General features: G+C 35.8%; 1 protein-coding gene across 50 annotated transcripts in view; it reads right to left on the reverse strand.

The window, feature by feature from the left end:
• The window catches only part of LOC136825405 (uncharacterized), a 979501-nt gene that overhangs the window by 255955 nt on the left and 700140 nt on the right, over window positions 1–23406 (reverse strand). For 43 of the 50 annotated variants that reach the window (XR_010849324.1, XR_010849322.1, XR_010849327.1 and 40 more), the window contains 2 exons: window positions 16125–16241; window positions 9255–9335 (listed from right to left, as the gene is read on the reverse strand). The exons of 2 other annotated variants lie outside the window; for them this stretch is intronic. Coding sequence is in view for 41 of the 48 variants with exons in the window: in XM_067081764.1 (XP_066937865.1) it covers window positions 9255–9335; window positions 16125–16241 (198 nt within the window). In the remaining 7 variants the exon portion in view is untranslated. The remainder of the gene's footprint in view (window positions 1–9254; window positions 9336–16124; window positions 16242–23406) is intronic. 5 more of the 50 variants (XM_067081754.1, XM_067081751.1, XM_067081746.1 and 2 more) reach the window with 1 other exon arrangement.

The following is a 23406-nucleotide window of genomic DNA, read 5'->3' on the forward strand; positions in this document are numbered from 1 at the left end:
CAAGAATAGAACCGTGAGGAGGAGAAGACGCCAACGAGACAAGTGAGGAAAGTGAGGAGAAGTTCTCATCATCATCCTCCTTCTCCTCTTCCTGTTCCTGTTCCTCCTCCGCTCTCTTTCCTCGAAGAGGAAAAAAAAATTCGCAAAAGTTACTCAAGAAAATAAGCAACATTGCTCGACAAAATACGCCACCTACTTAGCAGAAATACGGGAATTTATGCGATACGCAAAATTATCTAAGAAAATATGAAAAATCTATAAATACCCCCAAATACGAGATTGTATACAATAAGCAAAATTACTCATGAAAATAGTTGAAATTATTCCAAAAAATCGCATATTTAAAAAATCACGAAAATCTACCCAATACGCTGAACAACTCATGAAAAACTCCACAACATTCCCTACGCAAAATAACACTGGGAAATGCGTTAAAAGTATTCATGGAAACCTTTACAACATTCTTCAAATACGCATAAAGATTCCTGCGCAAATTAAGGTTACTGTGAGACATGGAAGCGACTGACATCTTCATTGAACAACTTCGAAATTTATGGAGCGTCTCCGATTCCTCCGTCTGGGCGACATTTTAGTTTACAACTTTAAATACTAGTGTCTTTATTCCTTCATTCACTGATTCTTTCAGTTAAATCATTCACGAGAACATTTATTGGCATTTGTTTTCAATTATTCGTCTTTATTTCTCTCGGCTCTTTCCTTCGTTTGAAACTTAAAAATTAATCGGAAAATATAATTAATACTTCACCTTGAATCACTGGGGAGAGAGAGAGAGAGAGAGAGAGAGAGAGAGAGAGAGAGAGAGAGAGAGAGAGAGAGAGAGAGAGAGAGAGAGAGAATGTTTTTATCCATTTAAATTATCCATTATCATGAATCAACTGCCTCACAAACAAAAATTCTTGAGAAAGAGAGAGAGAGAGAGAGAGAGAGAGAGAGAGAGAGAGAGAGAGAGAGAGAGAGAGACACAGAGAATCGTGGCTACTGAGAGAGAGAGAGAGAGAGAGAGAGAGAGAGAGAGAGAGAGAGTCTTTTTTCCATTTAAATTGCCTATCATCACCAGCCAAATGCCTTAGTAAATAAAACTTACTGAGAGACACAGAGAATCGTGGCTACTTACTGAGAGACACAGATAATCGTGGCTAGAGAGAGAGAGAGAGAGAGAGAGAGAGAGAGAGAGAGAGAGAGAGAGAGAGAGATTCATGGAGGTTTTATCCACTTGAATTATTCCATGGGCAATTGCCTCACTAACAAAAAATTTTCTTGCCTGTCATCACTCCAACCTCTTAGTAAATAAAACTCTCTAGGCATTTATAGCACTGCCGGACGTCGTACAAAGATCTGGTTTGTTTACCCACACTTCTTTTATCTCTTTCCATCTCCCATTCATTCAGTCTCTCCCACGTAAAAGATTAGCCTCAAAGAAAGAGAGGAATTACGAAATGGAAGAAAAAAATCGCCAAAAATTAAAGGACGAGGAACTAAGGGAATTGCTGAAAGGATGGAGTGGATAAAAATGTGATGATGGTGAAAATAAGGTGACAGTGAGAATTCTTGCAAAGACAGTAGATAAAATAATATTTGATAAAAAATAAGGAAGCAATATGAGAGTCACTACAATAATTGGGGACGCTGCAATAAGGGAACCACTATTAAACGAAAAATGAGAATGATTGAAACTATGAACTGATAAGGGTGTGATTTCACAAGAGATGACATCTTATTACTTAAGGCATCATCATAAAAAATCGTGAATAATAATAATAATATTAAATGAGAATGATTGAACTGATAAGGATGTGGTTTCACAAGAGATGACATCCTATTATTTAAGGCATCATCATAAAAAAACCGTGAATAATAATAATAATAATAAATAAATATTGAACTGATAATAATGCCATCTTATTATTTAAGGCATCATCATAAAAACCTAATAATAATAATAATAATAATAATAATAATAAAAATTATAATAATAATGGAACTTAAGGATGTGGTTTCACAAGAGATGACATCCTATACCATCAAATGCTATGGAAGGTAAAAAAAAAAACAAAAATAATAATAATAATGGATTTAGCCTCTTACCAAAATGACAAACCCAAAAAAAAAGAAGCTCGATTTCGACCAAGACAAACCCACAGATAGAGAGAGAGAGAGAGAGAGAGAGAGAGAGAGAGAGAGAGAGAGAGAGAGAGAGAGAGCCAAACCAATTTCGAAGCTCCTCCTCTAATTCGGCCTATTCAAACAAGCCCGTCCCGGTGGATCTTTGAGGATGATTATACATCTCTCCCCTCGACGTCCGTGACTGTAACGACTTGATCTCATTATCCTCTGATGTACTCCGAGCAGGTGTTTAGGCGCTACTTTTGTGGCCGACTGTACGCGTGATCGTTTGAGCGTGTTTTAAGTGTGTGTGTGTGTGGGTTATGTTTTCTTTTGTGTGTTTGTTTTTTATGCAAGTGTTTGTATGTGTAAGTGTTTAAGTGTATAGGTTTTTTGTTTGTTTTTTCTTTGATTTTTAAATCATGTTGTGTTAGTGCCTGCTACTTGTTTGTTTTTAAGAAGTAAACAATGGTTTTTCTTTAGATACTGAACAAGGGTGGTTTGCTGGCTAATTATATATATATATATATATATATATATATATATATATATATATATATATATATATATATATGTATATATATATGTATATATGTATGTACGTATGTATACGTGTGTGTCCATGTTTATAAAAGAGCAGCCCGAGATACCGTTTACCTCACCGGGTAAACATGTAAACGAGGTTCCCCGTCGGCCACAATGAATCAGCACCCTGCCCCAAAAGCTATTTGGGAAATGTCTTTCAATAAACCTCCCCGCAATAAATGTCACGGCTTTAAAAAACCTGCTAATGGTACGTAGTAGCGACAGGTGAGAGGAAAGCAGAGAGAGAGAGAGAGAGAGAGGTAAATAAGCTAATGGCTTATGGAGTCCAATTGATAGTACCTGTCAGTGGCCTTTTAAACATGTTTATTGATCAATTACGTAAACAACTGCTTTCCTTGCTTTGTTTGTTTGTTTTGGTTTGAGTTTTTTTTGTCGTTGTTGTTGTTTTCGAGATTTTTGTTCACTAATTTTCATGTATCCACTGTAACAAATACTAACGACTGTATCCTATGTAACTGGGACAAATGACTGTGTCCATTGTAACAAATAAATTGTAAATTTCCAAGACGTTATAGTCAAGTTCATTTTGGTTTCTCCATCATCAGACTCTAACAAGTTTGATGCAAGTTGCAGTAACACAAAGCTAAAAAAAAATTATATCCGTATCCGGATTCCTCTCAAAATACAATGAACTCTTAACCAGACCGTATCCGACACCTTCACAAGATGACACTGAATCTTATTAACATGTTTCTGAGGTATTTTGTTGACAGATATGAAAAATAATTAAATATATGTATATAAAATCCAAGATGGTGTTATTATCCACACTTTACCATATAGAAAATGTATTTTCTTTAAGTTTTACATCTTAGTTTTATCCTCAGTGAACCTCACTTGGCGCACTGTAGGCATTATTAAAGGCTGTTTGCAGCGTTCCTATCGGCCTTTAGCTGCACGAAAATTTTTGCCTTTTACTTTACCTCCATTCCCAGTTCCTTTCTTCCACCTTGCTCTCCAACCTCTCCAACACCTTTTTTTTCACAGTCTTAAGAGCTGAATGGCTAAAAGTGGCCCCCAGTGCTAGACTTTATAGCCGAAATTCCATTAAATAAATATTTTCATATATATTTTGTGTAATCAAATTCAACTGACAAGAAGCGTCAAACAATACTGACATTTATTGTATTTACAAAAACTTAAACCTTGTGTTTGCAAGATACAAATTCCTGTAAATGCAGGAACTGTATCCCCGTATTAAAACCCAGGCCTATTACAAAAGTACAGGTACAGTAACTTGAGACATACAATAGAGGAAGAAAACGGGAAGTTGGTTTAGCCGAGGGACATTCCACAGATCAAAGATAAACACTAAAAAGTGTTCCTTGATTCCTTCTTCTGTCTCCTCTGATAACAGGGATCTCGGTTCGCGATCTAGATTGGATTCCAAGTGCCAGAACAGCTACTAGCTATCTCGCCTGTGTAAGTGGTTCCAATGAGGCCCGAAAGCCACTGAAATGAGAGAGAGAGAGAGAGAGAGAGAGAGAGAGAGAGAGAGAGAGAGAGAGAGAGAGAGAGAGAGAGAGAGAGTTTACTTCAAAATTCAATATGACAGGCCGAACTGAATCAAGTTTCACTCTTCCAGGACTTTAGAATAACAACGAAAACAAATCCAAATCCAAGAGAGAGAGAGAGAGAGAGAGAGAGAGAGAGAGAGAGAGAGAGAGAGAGAGAGAGAGAGAGTTTACTTCAAAAATTCAATATGACAGGCCGAACTGAATCAAGTTTCACTCTTCCAGGACTTTTGTTCAAGAGAGAGAGAGAGAGAGAGAGAGAGAGAGAGAGAGAGAGAGAGAGAGAGAGAGAGAGAGAGAGAGAGAGAGCTTGACTTCAAAATTCCAACAGGCAACAATCAAGTTTCACTCTTCCAGGACTTTTGTTCAAGAGAGAGAGAGAGAGAGAGAGAGAGAGAGAGAGAGAGAGAGAGAGAGAGAGAGAGAGAGAGAGAGAGTTTACTTAAAAATTCAACATGACACACCGAACTCAAACTTGTCTCTGTAGACCAAAAACAACTCAATACTAAAAACAGGCCAAACTCAAACTTGATTCTGTAGAACAACAGCAACAGCTGAGAGAGAGAGAGAGAGAGAGAGAGAGAGAGAGAGAGAGAGAGAGAGAGAGAGAGAGAGAGAGAGAGAGCTGAATGGTTCAACATCGAGAACTGAACGATTTGGAGCTGACAGAAAAATGTTCTGACGCAGAGTCCGATGGACGGGAAACCTCATGTCCTTACCTAGCCCAGGCCCGAGAGAGGAACAGGAAGAAGGAAGAAGCATCCTTAACGACGAAGGAAGGAATAGAACTGCCTTTTGAAGGAAAGATCCTTCAAAAGGCACTAGTCTCTGAACAATCAGTTTGAAGACCCGAATACTGTGTTTCAAAAGTCATAATATGTATGAATAATCAGCGAACCAGTTTTTCATATAAGCAAATTATTATATGTGGAAAGGTAAGGAATAATTATTTTGAAGAAATTGCAGAATTATTTTCATTTCTTAACTAAACTGTACCCTTGAAGGTACAAATTTTGAACCATAAGTAAGAAATGATGACAAAACTGTACCCTTGAAGGTACACCATTCTGTACCATAAGTAAGAATTGATGACAAAACTGTACCTTTGAAGGTATATTAAGAATTTGTACCAAGAGTATTAATTCAAGCAACTTGCATTTTGCAATCAGTACTGACCTTTCGTACAAAGTGCTTAAGAAAGTTGCTGAACTGCGTCAGAAAAAGTGTTCAAAAGTGTTTGTGTGGCTATGGCATCCCGAAGACGGATTGTGAAGAAGTGAGCACTTCCTCCAGACCTCATTAAGAGGATTAGTAAGAAGACTCCTCTTACTCAAGGTTCTCTGATCTTACGAGGCTCTGCGATGTCAAGGGAAAGCCACAAACATTCGGTAAATTACCGGGAGGAAGAGAAAGTAGGAGAAAGCAGAAGAAAGTAAGGATAAGTGCCGTAAGGAATGGAGTGTCTAGAGGTGATTAAAAGGAATTATCCAAAGGAGGAGAAAGCAGAAGAAAGAATGAAGAAATGGAAGTAAAAATGAAAAAAAAAAAAATGAATAAAATTAAGTACCTCTAAACACAAAAATACAATTTCTAGAGATTTATAGAAGAAAAGGAAGTAAAAAGAAAAATATACATTTACAATTAAGTACCTGATAACGCAGAAAGTAAAAGAACACTAAAAACTAACTAAAGGATTTGATAAATATATGAAAATGTAAAAATCGAAAGGACGAAAAATTAAGCACTCAGTAATGCCATCATCTCACTCTTGCAGAGAGTGAAGATGAAACAATACGAATAGAATTAAGTACCTGACAACGTAGGAAGTAAAAGAAAAACAAAGAAATAACTAAAGGATTTGATAAAATGCTCGAAAATATAAAAATCGAAAGGAAGAAAAAAAAAAACACAGAAATGACATCATCTGAATCTTGCAAAAAGTGAAGAAGAAACAGTACGAATAAAACACCTGAAAACGTAGAAAGCAAAAGAAAAATAAAGAATTAACTAAAGGATTTGAAAAAAATACTAGAAAATGTAAAAACCTAAAGAGTATAAGGATGAAAAACAACCACGAAGTAATGACATCACCTGACTCTTGCCACGGGGCTATAAATTGAAGCCAGGAATTTGGGGGGGGAGAGCATTTGTAAAGGCGATCTTTATAATTAGTTGTAGTAGTCATTCCTAGCTTGAGCAAAATTCCCCGGAGTTTACGAATAAAAAAAAAAAAAAACAAACACCAGATGGATGAAAGAGTCATCCGTCTTCCCCTCCGGGAACTGAGGAAGCGGATGCCCAAGATAGAGATGAATCTCCTCCCCTGGGCACGTCCCTCTGACCCCAAAATTTCCGCACCAAAATGCCCGGAAAATCTCTCACCTGACATCACAGGTAAATCGTCCCTGATCGAACACAACAATTAGGAGACAAAGACGTTTTTTTTTTTTTTTTGGCAATGTCGTCGTGTATTGATGCTTAGGACGGAGACGAAGCTAAGCAATGCTTAGCAATGCTTTGAAGTTTGCGGAAGGCAGCTTAGGTAAACAAACTTGACCTAACTTACGGAAATAGGCTTTAGACCCGGCTTATAAGTTTTATTTGGGTGGGTGGGGGTTTAAGGGGTGGCCCAAGGGACGTTACCTGTAATTAAAGGGTCAGGTACAGGTAAACCTGTAATTAAAGGGTTAGGTTTACCTGTACCTCATTATTAGAATAACAAACTGTTATTATAATGAGTATAAGAATTCAAGAGAGAGAGAGAGAGAGAGAGAGAGAGAGAGAGAGAGAGAGAGAGAGAGAGAGAGGATACGTTTTTCTCCACACCCAACCAGGGACGGAAGTGAACTGCAAGAGAGAGAGAGAGAGAGAGAGAGAGAGAGAGAGAGAGAGAGAGAGAGAGAGAGAGAGAGAGGAGTGTCCTGTGCAAGAGAAGAACACTGATAGGACAATTGGAAGCGTTCGCATTCCTCGTCAATCAGACGGTCCCTTTAAACAAATACTTACCCACCCTCAACCTATTTGTAAACAGAACAGGGAAAAGAAGGCCACTTTGGGCACTAAGCTCCCATTACCCCAGAGTAACAGTACCCATTAAAAAAAAAAAAAACATTACCCCAGAGTAACACTAGCGATTAAAAACAAATAAATAAAATAAAAACATTATCAGTGGAACTGTTTGTCAGTTGAACTTCGCTATCATTGGCTAATCGTGACGATTAGCAGGAGAGCAAATGATCCGAAGAATCTTTTCAACTACGAGAGTAATGATCCAAGCGGAGGAGAATGTGTCTCCTTGTTGCCAACATTGCTCGGTTCTCGCGTCATGGGGAATTATACCAGACGAATCAGAATTTGAAAGCCAGTGGGGAAGAGGTTGCGTTTTGAAGGATTGGCTGGAGTGGCAATAAATGATAAATATATTGAACAATAAAATGAATTTATAAATATGATCAGAATTTATAATGTATGATACACTTCACTAACAGAGCTGCAGTATAATAATAAACAATTTAACAAGCGTCTTGTGATATACTTGTATACGTCGCTTTCTTCAAGAGAATTTTTTTCACCAATACGGGACATACATAACGAGTAATATATATATATATATATATATATATATATATATATATATATATATATATATATATATATAATATTAACATTAACATATTCGAGTATATGGCTTCAAAAATATCTTACCTTTCATTCGTACATGTATACGACAAACTTAAATAATATTTATAACAATAATGAGCTTACCTGCACATAAATATTTTATATATTAATTCGATATTTATATATATTTTAATTTAACATATTATTCTGTACAATCTGAAACAAAACGCGTTGTGATTTTTCAAGCATGAATTTTTCAAAATCTTACCTACTGTGCAGACAAAATGATGTTTGCACAAACACAAACAAAAACAAACAAATACAGTGGGCGTGCAACAAAACCACAACACGAAACAACATTTCACAGAACAACAATTTCACGTATGTGCTAAACATCGAAAGCTTGACACGGACATCTTCAGCGACGGTAAGGAGAGGAAGGGAAAGAATAAACTACAAAAGCGACGAAATAATTAGATAATTTGGTAAAGAAGCGACGAAATAAATTGGTAAAGAAAGCGATGAAATAAGTTGATCATTTGGCAAAAATGCGACGAAATAATTTGGTAATTTGGCAAAAGGCGACAAAATAAGTTTGCAACAAAGTGATGAAATAATTAAGAAAAAAGGCGACGAAATAATAATGAAAAGAGCGGCGAAATGAGTCACCAAAAACGAGACGAAATAATTCAGCAAAAAAAGCGACTAAATAACGAGGAAAAAAGCGAAATAATTTGGCAAAAAGCGAAAAAATAAACTACGAAAGCAACGCAATAATTTGGCAAAAAAGCTGCAAAATAAACTACAAAAGCGACTAAATAAACTGGCAAAAAGTGACAAAATAAAACTACAAAAGCGACGAGACAAATTGGCAAAAAAGCGACAAAATAAACTGCAAAAGCGACGAAATAAATTGGCAAAAAAGCTACAAAATAAACTACAAAAAGCGACGAAATAAACTGGTAAAAAAACCTACAAAGTAAACTACGAAAGCGACGAAATTATTAGGAAAAAAGCGACGAAATCATCTGCAACAAAGTGACGAAACAAATTGGCAAAAAAAAAAACTACAAAATAAACTACAAAGGCGACGAAATAATGCGACAAAAAGCGACGAAACTATCTGGAATAAAACGACAACACAATTCAGCAAAAAAAGCGACTTGATAATTAGAAAAAAAGGCGACGAAATAATTTGGCAAAAAAGCGACAAAAAAAATGCGACAAAAAGCGAGCAAATTATCTGGAGGAAAGTAAGCCAATTATATGAAAAGCGAAAGAATGATTTAGAAAAAAAAAAAACGAAAGCGTATTTATTGAAAAGCGACGAAATCATTTTGGAAAAAGTCTGAACCGACTTCATGAAATCGCCGTCGGGAGGAGACTCACAGTACTTCGACGCCTTCGTCTCCGATCTGCTGGAGGAGGAATGGCGACTTCGGCACGTCCCTGAAGACGTCGGGCTTTTGCCTACGCCGGCAACGGAAGAGGGAATTTTATTTTTGTTAGTAAGAGAGAACAAGGAAGGCACAAGTAATGGAAGGGACTCATGGAGGTTATAATATCATAATTAGGTTGGGCAAGCGACAATTAATAATACTTAATACATTTCTTATATAATTAGGATGGAGAAAGCGACAATAAATAATAATTAATACATTTCCTTACATAATTAGGATGGGGAAAGCGACAATAATTGATAATTAATCATTTTTCTTATATAATTATGCTTTAGCAAGCGACAATTAATAATAAATAATACATTTCTTATATAATTAAGCTGAGGAAAGCGACAATAATTGAAATTCATACATTTTCTTATATAATTAGGCTGGGGAAAGCGACAATTAATAATAATTAAAAAAATTTCCTATATAATTAGCCTGTGGAAAGCGATAATTAATAATAATTAATAAATTTTCTTATATAATTAGGCTGGGATAAGCGACAATAATTAATAATTAATACATTTTCTTATATAATTAGGCTGGGGAAAGCGACAATTAATAAAAAATTTCCTATATAATTAGCCTGGGGAAAGCGACAATTAATAATAAATAAAAATTTTCTATATAATTAGGCTGAAATAAGCGACAATAATTAATACATTTTCTTACATAATTAGGTTGGGGAAAGTGACAACTAATAATAAATAATTTTCTTATATAATTAGGCTGGTAAAGCGACAAATAACTACTAATAATGTCTAACAATTAGTTTAAAACAAGCACCAATTACATAAGAAAGGTTCTCTTATTCTAATTAGGATTACGACAAAACAGGTGTTTTAGATAAAGAAAATTTTCTTAAATTTACTTCAAAACAAGCGACAATTACAAGAGTTAGAGAAATTTTCTAAATATATTTAAACTGATAAAAAGAAATTATCTTAAGATAATAATAAGGTTGGAGATTTATTATCTTTTTCAAGTTAGTGCAAGTGACATTTAAAATATAAAAATAACTTTATCCATAAAAACTAAGTTATATTAAAACAACACTTATACAACATAAAAATTGAATTAACTTTTTTTAACCTTGAAATTCAAGAAGTTTGAAGAAACATCAATTATAGGAAACCCTGAATTTTATACGAAACATCAGATTTCATATACTTGTTTAGAACAAGAAACAAACACAGGACAAGTACATTTCCTTATTGTATTAAGGGTGGAACGGCCAACAAGCACATTATCAAACAAGGTGATAATTTTGTTTGTTATTAAAGAATTCCTTATTACATTAAGGGTGAAACAGCCAACAATACATTATTAAACAAGGTGATAATTTTGTTTGTTTTTAAAGAATTCCATCATATTAAGGGTGAAACAACCACCAAATACATTACACAAGAAAATAATTTCTGTTATTTTAAAGAACTTTTTATAAGGAACTTAAGGAGACATTTCATATTAGGTAGGGACACGTAACAAATACAAAAACAAAAACAATTTTTATTTGTTTTGTTTCGAGCAGCTCCGAGACGTACTTTGAGTTAGGTTAGGAGAAGCAAGAAATATATAAAATAATTAACTTTCATTTCCAGATGAACTTCAAACTATCTGCCAAATTAAGCAAGGAAAAAATAACAAATACACCGAACAAAAAAACCTCTCTTGTTACAAATGCACCCAATTCCATTTGAAATACGCTTGTAACAAGCAAATAAACATTGCAAAGACAAAGTTCTTGTTACAGTAAGGTCCAGGTGTCGTGTTTTGTTTGCACAAACGACAAATACACAAGACAAAGAAAGAATCTTTATAATCTCTTGTTGGGAGGTTATATTGGGTTGCAGAAAAAAACATTCGAGAACAAGTCTCAAAATAACCAGATGTTATTGTTAAAAAAAAACGTCGAAAATAACTTGTATTGTTAAAAAAAAAAAATAAATGGAAAGCACCAACAGAATATAACCCTAAGCCCAGGCAAAATAAAAAAAATAAAATAATAAATCAAAATAAATAAAATAAAATTGTCCTACGACCAGTCAAACTAAACTAAACTAAAATAAAATAAAATAAAATAAATATTAAGTTAAAATAAATAGAAAAACAAATCCTGATCAGAATCACTGTTCCAATTCAACTCAAAGTCCAATCAACTCTTCTTTGCCCTTCAACTCGATACCCTACATTATTATTATTAAAATAGTTTAACCAGACCACTGAAGTCGATACTCTGTAAAATCTTACTCGAAATTTATCGATAACAATTTCGGATATTTGTTAACTAACGAACTAAAGAACAAACAAACATACACAAAATGAATTAACGACTTAAATCCGACTTCGTGGATGGGGATAATAAATAACACAAAGCGAATAAGTAAAGACAGCATTGAATCATTTAGCTAAATAAGGAATAAGTTGTGCGCGCGCCATAAACAGTGTTGCTCGATGGAGCGATAGGATTAGTCACAGAATACCCTGTTGTACAGAGATGAGGATGTACGATAATTCTGATTAATAGTTTGACGGAAAAAGGGAATGAAAAATGGCGAGTTAAGGTTTTGAATATTATTTTCAGTGTGTGTGTGTGTGTGTGTATGTGTGGGTGTGTGTGTGTAGTGGTAGTAGTAGGAGAGGAGGGGGAGACCCCCTTCAATCCAAAACCGGATTAGAGAGTAGGGCTCAGTGTAGGGTACAAAAACCCTACTTGGCAACAGTCATGGGTCACATCGAGACTGGAGATGAACCGGAATATCGTCGCCTATTTCTAAAGACTATTTTCTCTTTTTCATTTATTTTCCTTCAGTCGTTTCTAGTTTATTTTCAACTGAAACTCTCCATGAGACGGTAAGGTAAACATAATGTTTTTGCCCCGTTTTGGGTAGAGAGGGTAAGATTAAAGCCAGTCGGCTAATGAGATGTCATTTAGAGAGAGAGAGAGAGAGAGAGAGAGAGAGAGAGAGAGAGAGAGAGAGAGAGAGAGTCTGTATATCATACGTATGGCAAATATAAATATACATGCATATACCGTTTTAGTGTATTTTGTAAGCGGTGTTACTTGGTACACAAGAGTACTAAATAAGAATGTACTCTCTCTCTCTCTCTCTCTCTCTCTCTCTCTCTCTCTCTCTCTCTATATATATATATATATATATATATATATATATATATATATATATATATATATATATATATATATATATATATACACACACACACACAAACACACATACATAGTAACACGTATTCAAGTCCATATTTCAACCACATATAAAACCACCATCAATCTCACTCCCGGTAGGAAAAAAAAAAACCATACAAAACTCGCTACAGGAACCCATACATCAAACACAAACACACATACAAAAACACACGAACGCCCTTTTAAGCGGATGCCAAACGCATTACTTTACGCCAAGTTGATGAACAGGGTGTGAAATCTCGCCGAGTGTAAACAAAGAGACTCCCCATCTGTCATTCTCTCCTCTTCTTCTTCTTTGGGGAATTTCTGTGGACTCGAAGGCTCGTTTTGGTATCAGAGAGGAACTACTTATAAAATACAGGGAGTTCAGTCATTGCCATGTACGGTCGTCAGTGGTGCACGCGAGAACGCGTGTAGGCGGATATACTGTCACACACATACACGCTTACATATATATATATATATATATATATATATATATATATATATATATATATATATATATATATATTCTGTCACACACATACAAGCTTACATATATATATATATATATATATATATATATATATATATATATATATATATTATATATATATATATATATATATATATATATATATATATATATATATGTTAAATTCCTCCTGGGCCTCTGTAGGCTCATAGGGAAGGCGCTGATCTCCTGTTTCTTAGGACTACAGCCAGTGGGGCACAGGTCCCAATGCCTATGACAAGTGGCCAGTGTGTCGTCAGGCCTACTGTTTAACTTACACCCAAGGGGTATTCGAAATTATAAACACTTCGTCTGCGGCAGGATTCAAACCCATGCATGCTTTAGAAACAACGATAGCCAGTGACTCAAACCACTTAGCCATCAAGGAAGACATAAGTTGACATCAACTCTTGCTGTACATATGCCTGTCGCATATGTACAGTAGAGTTGATATCAACTTATCTCTCTCTTGATGTCTAAGTGGTTTGAATCATAGTTTATCGTTGTCTCTCAAGCAGGCATGGGTTCGAATCCCACTGGTGACGAATCACTTGTCTGTCAATCACAATTCAAGACGAATATGTCATTTGTCGAACTTGAGATGCAAGTTCATAAGCTTCCGTTAACACCCGTTAATTACAGAACTTTTAATAACTTACTGTAATTAACATGCGTTCTTATATCGCCTCTTGTGACTAAGCTGGCATCAGTTAATTACATCAGTTCAGTTACTGGAATAATTAATATTCGCTAATTGTGACACTTTTAATGGCTAAAGTCTATGATTAGTGACATTTGTTAGTAACAGAACTTTCAGCGACTCGTCTCTAGAGTAATTAACTTGAGATAATGACACTGCTTCTAACGACTTGTGCAATTAACCTACTATATTGAAATTTATCTGGACGTCGGTTGAGAGCGAGTAGGAGGATTGATGTGGACCTTTGGATTCAGTCTACCAATAGGGGCAACATAACTTCCAGAGATACTTAACGAAAATTTCTGAATTCACAGCGTCCTTACAACTCAAGTCCAAACTACCCCTTGGCATCAAAAGGCGTCTCGTCCTTGAGACCTCTTTTAAAGTCCCAAACCCCATTTTTCTTCGGAGTGAGCGTGAGCCCTCAAGGGCGAGGCGCTAACTTCGACTGGTGGGACTAGTTGAAAAAGTTACCTCGGTTTGAAATCGGTATTCATCCGGCCTAAGGTCCTCCTCAAACTAATCCTCGAGGGCCTCACCAAAGGGGGAGGAGGAGGAGGAGAACAGGGAGGAAGAAGAAGAAGAAGAAGAGGAAGAGGAGGAGGAGGAGGAGGAGGAGGAGGAGGAGGAGGAGGAGGAGGAGGAGGAGGAGGAGGAGGAGGAGGAGGAGGAGGAGGAGGAGGGGGACAGACAACTTGAGTGGTCGAACTTTGAAGCTTGAAAGAGAGAGAGAGAGAGAGAGAGAAAGAGAGAGAGAGAGAGAGAGAGGAGGAGGAGGAGGAGGAGGAGGAGGAGGAGGAGGGCAGACAACATGAGTGGTCAAACTTTGGGCTTTGAGAGAGAGAGAGAGAGAGAGAGAGAGAGTTATAGAATTGTTGGTGTATTGCATATTCAATAAGGAAATATATAATTTATATGAAGAAATTTGGGTTACTGTATATCGCATTATACTTTTTAGTTACCTTCGGTAAAACTAAACCACTATTAAGTTTTATATAAAGTTTGAGATACTTAATACTTTAAAGTAATTAAACACTTGCTTCAGCTGATGTCACGTATTTTAAAAACAAAACAGAAAAGATAAAATGCCTGAATAAGGAATAAAAAAAGAATAAAAACTGTTGTATTACGAGTGAACTTGTGTTCCTTAAATGACGAGAAACTAAAAAAAAAAACCCTGCAAGACTGACCTTTTCATATGCAACGTCATTTACGGTAAAAATGCATAAAGCTTGTTTCCTCTCCCGCAAGTCTCAATCTGTAGACTTTTTTTTATTTTTATTTGATCGATAATAATAATAATAATAATAATAATAATAATAATGTCCTAAGACCATTACTCAATGAGTATCTGGGGTTCGCCATTAGCGAGAATTAGTTCTGACGAGACTTGGTAAGCATCAAAGCCATTACTCGACGCGTTTAGAGGCCCGCCATTACTCCTAAACAGAAGTTGGGGAATCGACAAGAGTTTGTTTACACCCAAACTTCCCGTTTGGAAGGAAGTTCCTCTCCTGAAGGGGGAAGTTTCTCTACTGAAGGAGTTGGTGACGCATCGCAGACTTCTATTTCTCTTGATAGGATTCGAAAGGACGACCTCAGAGGAATCCTTCGAGAGAAGGCTTCCCTTTAGAAAGGGAGTTCCTCTCCTGAAGGAGGGGGGGGGGAAGTTAATCCTACAGAAGGAAGTTCTGACGAATCCTAGACCTCTATTTCTCCTGATAGGATTCCAAAGGAGGACTTCACACAGTTCCTTCGTGAGAAGACTTCCCTTAGGAAGGGATTTCTCTCCCAAAGGAAGTTGTGATGTTTCCCAGAATTCTACTTCTCCTTTAGGATTCGAAAACGAGGACCTCAGAGGAATCCTTCGAGAGAAGACTTCCCTTTAGGAAGGGAGTTTCTCTCCTGAAGGAGGCAGTGCTGCATCCCAGACCTCAACTTCTGATATTAATTGAAAGAAGGACCTCACAGAAGTCCTTCATGCCAAGGAAGTAACTGCCACTTCTCATAGGATTCCAAAGGAGGACCTCACAGAAGTCCTTCGTAAGAAGACTTCCCTTTAGGAGGGAAGTTTCTCTCCTGAAAAAGGCGATGACGCTCCCCAGACTTATGCCCTCCTGTAGGATTCAAAAAGAAGGACCTCGCGGAAGTCCTTCGTGGCAAGGCAAAACTTCCACTTCTCCTGAAAGGACTTCAAGGAAGTCCTTCATGAGAAGTCTTTATCCTTGGCGCCTTCCTGAAGGGATTCGAAAAGTGCAACCTCAGAGGAAGGACTATAGGACTCCTCACAGAAGTCCTTCTTGAGGACTTCCACGAGAGGTGACAGCAACACGTCCCAAGTTCACTCCTGACGGAATTTGAAGAAGATGACCTAAGAGTGGCTACAGGAGTCCTTCGTGAGAAGGATACTCACCTCTGCTAGGACTCCAAACGCTGGGTTGATCCTTGAAGGACGGGAGGTCCGGAAGGTCGATTTTAGAAGGACCCGAACCGTCTTCGTCTCTGCCCGTTCTCCCGGGGGACCACACTCCTGCGGGCGCCGAAGGTGAAAACGTCAGGATTAGTCAGGTGGAGGTCGAGTAGGGAAACTATCCTTAGGATTATCATCATCATCATCATCATCATCATAATAATAATAATAATAATAATAATAATAATAATAATAATAAATTGAACAACAGTGATGATAATGATAATTTTAAAAAAGTGGAATGACAACAATCCTTATAATAATAATAATAATAATAATAATAATAATAATAATAATAATAATAATAAATGGAACAACAACAACAATAATAATAATAATAATAATAATAATAATAATAATAATAATAATAAAGATTATTTTGGCTAATTAAAAAAATTAACTTGCAACTTTAATAGGAGAAAGTTATACCCGACAGGCAGTCCGCTCTTTTATTTGCTCCGTGGAAATTCATGATTCTCTCATTGCTCTGTCTCCATGATTTTTTTTTTTTTTACAGCTTTCCTTCAATGCTTTGGAATTCAAACCAAGCTTTTGTTTTCCCATATTTATAAGTCTTCTCTCGCTTGATATACAGGTTTATCGCATCTTTGGGGTTTGAACACACTCTTTTGTTATATCCCCTTCTCCCCCCACCCCATAACACCCATTACCCCAGTCCCAGAGGCATGGGCTAACTGAGGGCACTGGATTGCCCGTTACATCGGCCTCTCCATTACAAGATCGTTACAAAAAGAAATGATTCAAAAAGTGTACAGTATATATTTGGAATTTCCTTAATTAATTCCCTCTCCAAATTTAACTGTTTGATTATTTCATTGTTTTTAAAGTATTGCATAAAAATATAGAGAAAACTTAAAATATGTTACGTCTAATTTGTTATTTAAGAGTTTTATATATATATACATATATATATATATATATATATATATATATATATATATATATATATATAAATGTATATATCTATATAAATTATATATATATTTATATATATATATATATATATATATATATATATATATATATATATATATATATATATATATATATGTATATGAAATTTATTTCTGTTCAACAAAATTTATTTCTGTTCAACAAGTATTGTGTTATTTCCACATCTATATATATAATATATAATATATATATATATATATATATATATATATATATATATATATATATATATATATATATATATATATATATAAATATATATATATATATATATATATATATATATATATATATAATATACATCCACCGACACACACACACACACACACCCGCACACACTCACCCACTCGCCCTTTCCCTGTGCATCTCAGGCGCGTCAAAAAAGACGTAAGGAGAAGGGGGTGGGCGATCGGTCGCGAATTCCCCCTGAGAAAGAACCTAAAGTAAACAACGAGACACGGCCGTAAACAAACGCCCCTGGGTCCTCTGCGCAGGTACGCCAAAAAGGGGGCGGGGTGGGGTGGGGTGGGGTGGAAATTACTACACACCCCTGGGCTGACGTACATTACTGGGATGATTATTATTATTATTATTATTATTATGGGTTTGCTTTTAGAGTCAAAGGTACAGATTTGAATCAAGTTTTCTGGATGTATTTTCGAGTTGTTTTTATTAATAAAATAAAACAACATCGACAACAGCAATTGATAATAATAATAATAATAATAATAATAATAATAATAATAATAATAATAATAATAATAGTATGCACAGTAGTTTAATCGATCACTGGGATGAGATATTTCTCTTAAATGAGCGTGTGGAGAATTCGATCATGAAAAACAATAATAATAATAATAATAATAATAATAATAATAATAATAATAATAATAATAATAATAATAAAATTTGGGAAAGTGTGCTTGCGCATAAGAGGGAGGAAGGGAGAGATTTAAGGAATAAATGTGAATATAAGTAAAATGAGAGAGAGAGAGAGAGAGAGAGAGAGAGAGAGAGAGAGAGAGAGAGAGAGAGAGAGAGAGAGAGAGAGAGAGAGGTGCGTTTGTATATGAAAGAGAGAAAGAAATATATTCAGAGAATAAATGTTTTATTTGTAAAAGAGAGAGAGAGAGAGAGAGAGAGAGAGAGAGAGAGAGAGAGAGAGAGAGAGAGAGAGAGAGAGAGAGAGAGAGAGAGAATCCCCCAAAACTGAGTCACATTTAATTACATCAATTCATCAACAAATCAACCGTTAACATTTTTTCCTTTATTTCCAATGACTTTCTTTTGTTTGTTTTCGTACTTTCTAATGTTTAAAACATGCCTGACGCCCGTTAACGAAACGGGAATGGCTACGAACGTGTTTTTTCCCCTATTTACAAATCATTTATATGTTTATTCAAGACAAGAAAAACAAATTTTAACGTTGCTGTACGACAAGTTGCCAGGCGTAAGAAAGTTAACACGCTGCCAAACGTAGGAATGAGGCGGAACTATTTAGTATAGCGATGTCAGAACTACCTGGGGATAAATACCTGTTTGACAATTCATAAATCAAGAGGAACTGTCGGCATATAGACCTGGTAACTTGGATCAATATTAATAAATAAGAAACGTAAGACAAAAAATAAACAAGTAAAAAATGCGCCGAAGTTTCTTCGACGCAATCGAGTTTTCTGTACACCGTATAATTTAAGGACACCGAAAATTTATCTATCTTTCGGTGGTCTCGGTATAATGCTGTATGAGCCGCGGCCCATAAAACTCTCAGCCGGCTGTGGTGGCCTGTGTTGTTCCGTTGCCAGAAGCACGATTATGGCTAACTTTAACCTTAAATAAAATAAAAACTAATGAGGCTATAGGGCTGAAATTTGGTATGTTTGATGATTGGAGGGTGGATGATCAACATAACAATTTGCAGCCCTCTAGCCTCAGTAGTTTTTAAGATCTTAGGGCGGACAGAAAAAAGTGCAGACGGACAGACAAAATCGGCGCACTAGTTTTCTCTTCAGAAAACTAAAAAATTAAAATATCAAGACTTTCTTGCCGAAACAGACATCACGATAGCTCGTTTTGTGACATCTTTCAGTATCTCCCGTCTAATTTACATTAAATATTTTTTTATCTATTATAAATCTGAAGTCACGTAAGTTAAATATTAATAAAGAACAAACGTAAGACACAAAATAAAAGAAAAAAAAAACACGAAAATGGCTGACATCACGATATCTCGTTTTGTGACACCTTTCAGTATCTCCCGTCTAACTCAGGCCTAAATATTATTTTTTTTTTATTCTATTATAAATCTGAAATCACGTTTTATGATGATGTCACCCTGACGTTAAGATGACATCTCTCGAGAAAAAAAAACATCAACTTTGCGACTAACATCACTGAGGCTATTTAGTTCATCCATGTAATAAAAAAACTATTTTGTTAATATTTCACAAGAGTCTTCTAATTTCCAAAATCCAAAATCCACAAAATTTCACAATTCAATTCAAACCTTTCAATTTAATAAGTATCTATTGAAACGTTATGTTTGGCTTAAACATAAATTGTAGCTGACAGCTCTTTGAAATACCTTGTTTAATAATAATAATAATAATAATAATAATAATAATAATAATAATAATAATAATAATAATAATAATAATGTGAAGACTTATTCCTCTACACATCTGGTTGAATAATAATAATAATAATAATAATAATAATAATAATAATAATAATAATAATAATAATAATAATAATAACACGATGAATTTTCCCCCCACAAACATCTACAGCATTCAAACATTCTCCTCTGACAGAAGAAGACTTTCACAGACTTTCATTAAATTACAATTATGAACGCTTCTTGAAGGCGTCGCTTTCATAAACACATATTAAAAAAGAAAACATTAACTCTCCCATTGAGTTAATTAATGAAGCCATTCGTCCCATCTCTGCAGAAGCCTGTGTATGTTCGTGAAGTTTATTGACGATTAAATATTCCTCTGAGGATTATATTCCTTTCTTGGTTTTGGGAAGTACGAGAGAGAGAGAGAGAGAGAGAGAGAGAGAGAGAGAGAGAGAGAGAGAGAGAGAGAAGAAGTTTAAGAACGAGATTTAGAGAGAGAGAGGAGACTCAAAGAGAGAAGTTTAAGAGAGAGAGAGAGAGAAGAAAGAGAGAGAGAGAGAAGTGAGAAGAAGAAAAGAAGAAGATGAGGAGATAAGAGAGAGAGAGAGAGAGAGAGAGAGAGAGAGAGAGAGAGAGAGAGAGTGGAGGATCTTCTCCCGAGACATTCAAATAATAATAATAATAATAATAATAATAATAATAATAATAATAATAATAATAATAATAATAATAATAATAGTTACCTGATGCAAGTTCTATTACGAGTTTCCAATAAAAACCTAAAATAAAAATAAAAAACTAAAACGATCTATTCCAGACATCCGGAAACCATGTCTCATCTTTGAACTCGGGAAAAAAATCAGTAAAAAAAAACACACGACAGATAATTCATTAAGTATGCATGAGCGTGGGGGCGAGCTAAACATAGAGAGATATTGACTTGTCCAAATGTTGAAGTGCTTGAATGATGATTCCCGTCACGAGGAAGCACTTGAAGAAGCATTTATGAGGCCGACTGAGATGCCGCGAATGATAAATTGTAAAGCCAGTTGGTTCATTCATCTGGACGGGTTCGAGAAGTGTTGAGAGCCTCGGGCGAAGTAATGAAGCACTGGGGATCACTGAGACTTCGTCGAGATATTGCTTCAAAAGCAGCAACGAGATATTGGATTAAGAAACCCAAGTTGAAGGACTATGAAGCAATCAAACGTCATACTGAGGGTTCGGAGACGTCAAAATCCTGCTTCAGAAGCAGCAGCGAGTTGAAGCGAGTCTGCTGCTTTATCCAGAGGCGTAGAAAGTGTTCATGACTTTAAATGAAGCACCGTGATACTCTCAAATAATGAAGCCATAATGAGAGGCTTCAGAAACTTCGAAATGTTGCTTCAGAAGCACACGTGAGACGCTAAATTACGAAGCAAAGTTTGAAGCGAGTCTTTATATTTCATCTGAAGGCCTTGCAAACGTCGATGACTTTGACTGAAGCACTACATAGCGCAACCAAACGCCATATTGAGGCTTCAGACAGTGAGAAGCAAATTACGAAGCACTTTGAAGGAAGCACCTTCACCAACAAATTCAGAAGCGTTTGAACTCCAAAATCAAGAACATACAAAAACTCAATTGATAGCTCCCAGATTCTCGCGTCCCATATGCCTTCGATAAATCAGAACCTGCGACCTTGTTTATTTAATCACCTGTGTCACTGAACGTTTAATCGAGAAACGTGTTTCCTCTTCAGCAAACGTAAAGAGTTCCATTCACTAAGAACTCATTCATAAAAAACCGTCTGCGAAATTCTCCTTGCATTTGGTTCGCATTCTGAGCGATGGACGAGCAACAGTGAGCGATAAGGAAGAGGAATTTCTCAGTTTATCGGCATTTTTCAAAATGATTCGTCTCTGAAGAAACGCTTGATCTTTCGCGTAGTTATTTACAGATGTCATTACCATCATTCGTTCGTTGTGGCACTGAAGAAAAGCACTGTTTGGTGTCAGAGTTATTGGCAAATAATTTCAGGTGATTCTCTTTACCTGCTTTTTCATTTTTTTTTAATGTAGATGACATAAATATGCTAAATTTAAACAAGACGCCAAGCAAGAGCTGACTAATTACCAGGAAAACGCAGGTTCCAAGCATGAGACGGGTAATTAACATCCCGGCCCAAAATTATAGGTTATTCAACCTGAATGCCAAAATATGAATATTATTATGAGAGAATAATGGACCAGTCATATTTTGTATGGAAATGGCAGCAATCTTTTTTTTTTCTCTCTCTCTCTCTCTCTTTCTGCACTGGGAAAGTTGCCATCTCGGTCTCATTTAAAATAATTTTTTTCAATATATTTAAAGAAGACAAGATTATTTATCAAAGGTACTTTTAATGGAATAAAATATATAATATCTTTTGGGGTCATAGTTCCAGAAAGGATAATAAAAAGGCAAAACTATATATATATAAATTTACATATAAATATACTGTATATATATATATCATACCATATATATAAATAAGTAAATAAGAGACTAAGCCTTTATACCTAAGGTCCCCATAAAACTTGACAGATAACAGCGGTACAGTCAAACATACAGCAATATTGTGTACAAGAAGACTTGGCAATGCTGTTGGCTTTATAGAAACCCATAGTAAACAATGCCTTTGAATATACCATGTCCTGAAGAGCTGCTCCTTTTTTTTTTTTTTAAGGAGGAGAAGAAAAGGAGACTACCTTTCGACACAAGCTGGCAACAGTCCTTTTAGTGAAGACACGGAACAGTTACTACTAATCATGCTGGCCGGAATACATTCTTTACTATTCCACAACCAATCTTGATTGTCAGAATGAATTTCTTCTACTCCACGACCAATCAGCACTGCCAGAATGAATTTCTTCTATTCCACAACCAATCAGCTCGCCAGAATAAATTTCTTACATTTCACAACCAGTCTTGACTGTCAGAATGAACTTATTTTATTCCACAACCTATCTTGATTGTCAGAATGAATTTCTTCTCTTCCACAACCAGTCTTGATTGCCAGAATTGATTTCTTCTCTTCCACAGCCAATCATGAAAGCCAGAATGAGTTCTTTCTATTTTACAAGCAATCCTGATTGTCAGAATGAATTTCTTCTATTCTACAACCCATCATGCTTTCCAGAATAAACTTTTCACCATTTCACAACCAATCTTGATTGTCAGAATGAATTTTGGTTGTGTAATAAAAAAAACTCATTGTCTTGACACAATGAGTTTTTTTTTATTACACATCCAATGATGCTTGCCAGTAAGACTTCTTTCCATTCCACAACCAATCATGCTTTCCAGAATGAATTCTTCTCTTTCACAACCAGTCATGACAGCCAGAATTATTTGCCTTCCATTCCACAACCAATCAGCCTGCTGTCAGAACCTGACGAAGGCGTCCTGCATTCTACGTCACTCTCAGACATTCAGAATGACGCTTCGCATGTCACAGCCAATCTCACGGGCTGTCAAAAACGAGGTACTGCATGACTGTGGCATCCCTGGGTATCTCTTTCCTTCCTCATAAGGTCACTGCTGCCTCACTGGGTCGAGCAAGGGAGGCAGGCCCTTCGGAAGGCAGGGTATATGACAGGTGTAGAA

This window comes from Macrobrachium rosenbergii, chromosome 37 (assembly GCF_040412425.1).
Source record: "Macrobrachium rosenbergii isolate ZJJX-2024 chromosome 37, ASM4041242v1, whole genome shotgun sequence".
In the NCBI taxonomy this organism is placed as follows: domain Eukaryota; kingdom Metazoa; phylum Arthropoda; class Malacostraca; order Decapoda; family Palaemonidae; genus Macrobrachium; species Macrobrachium rosenbergii.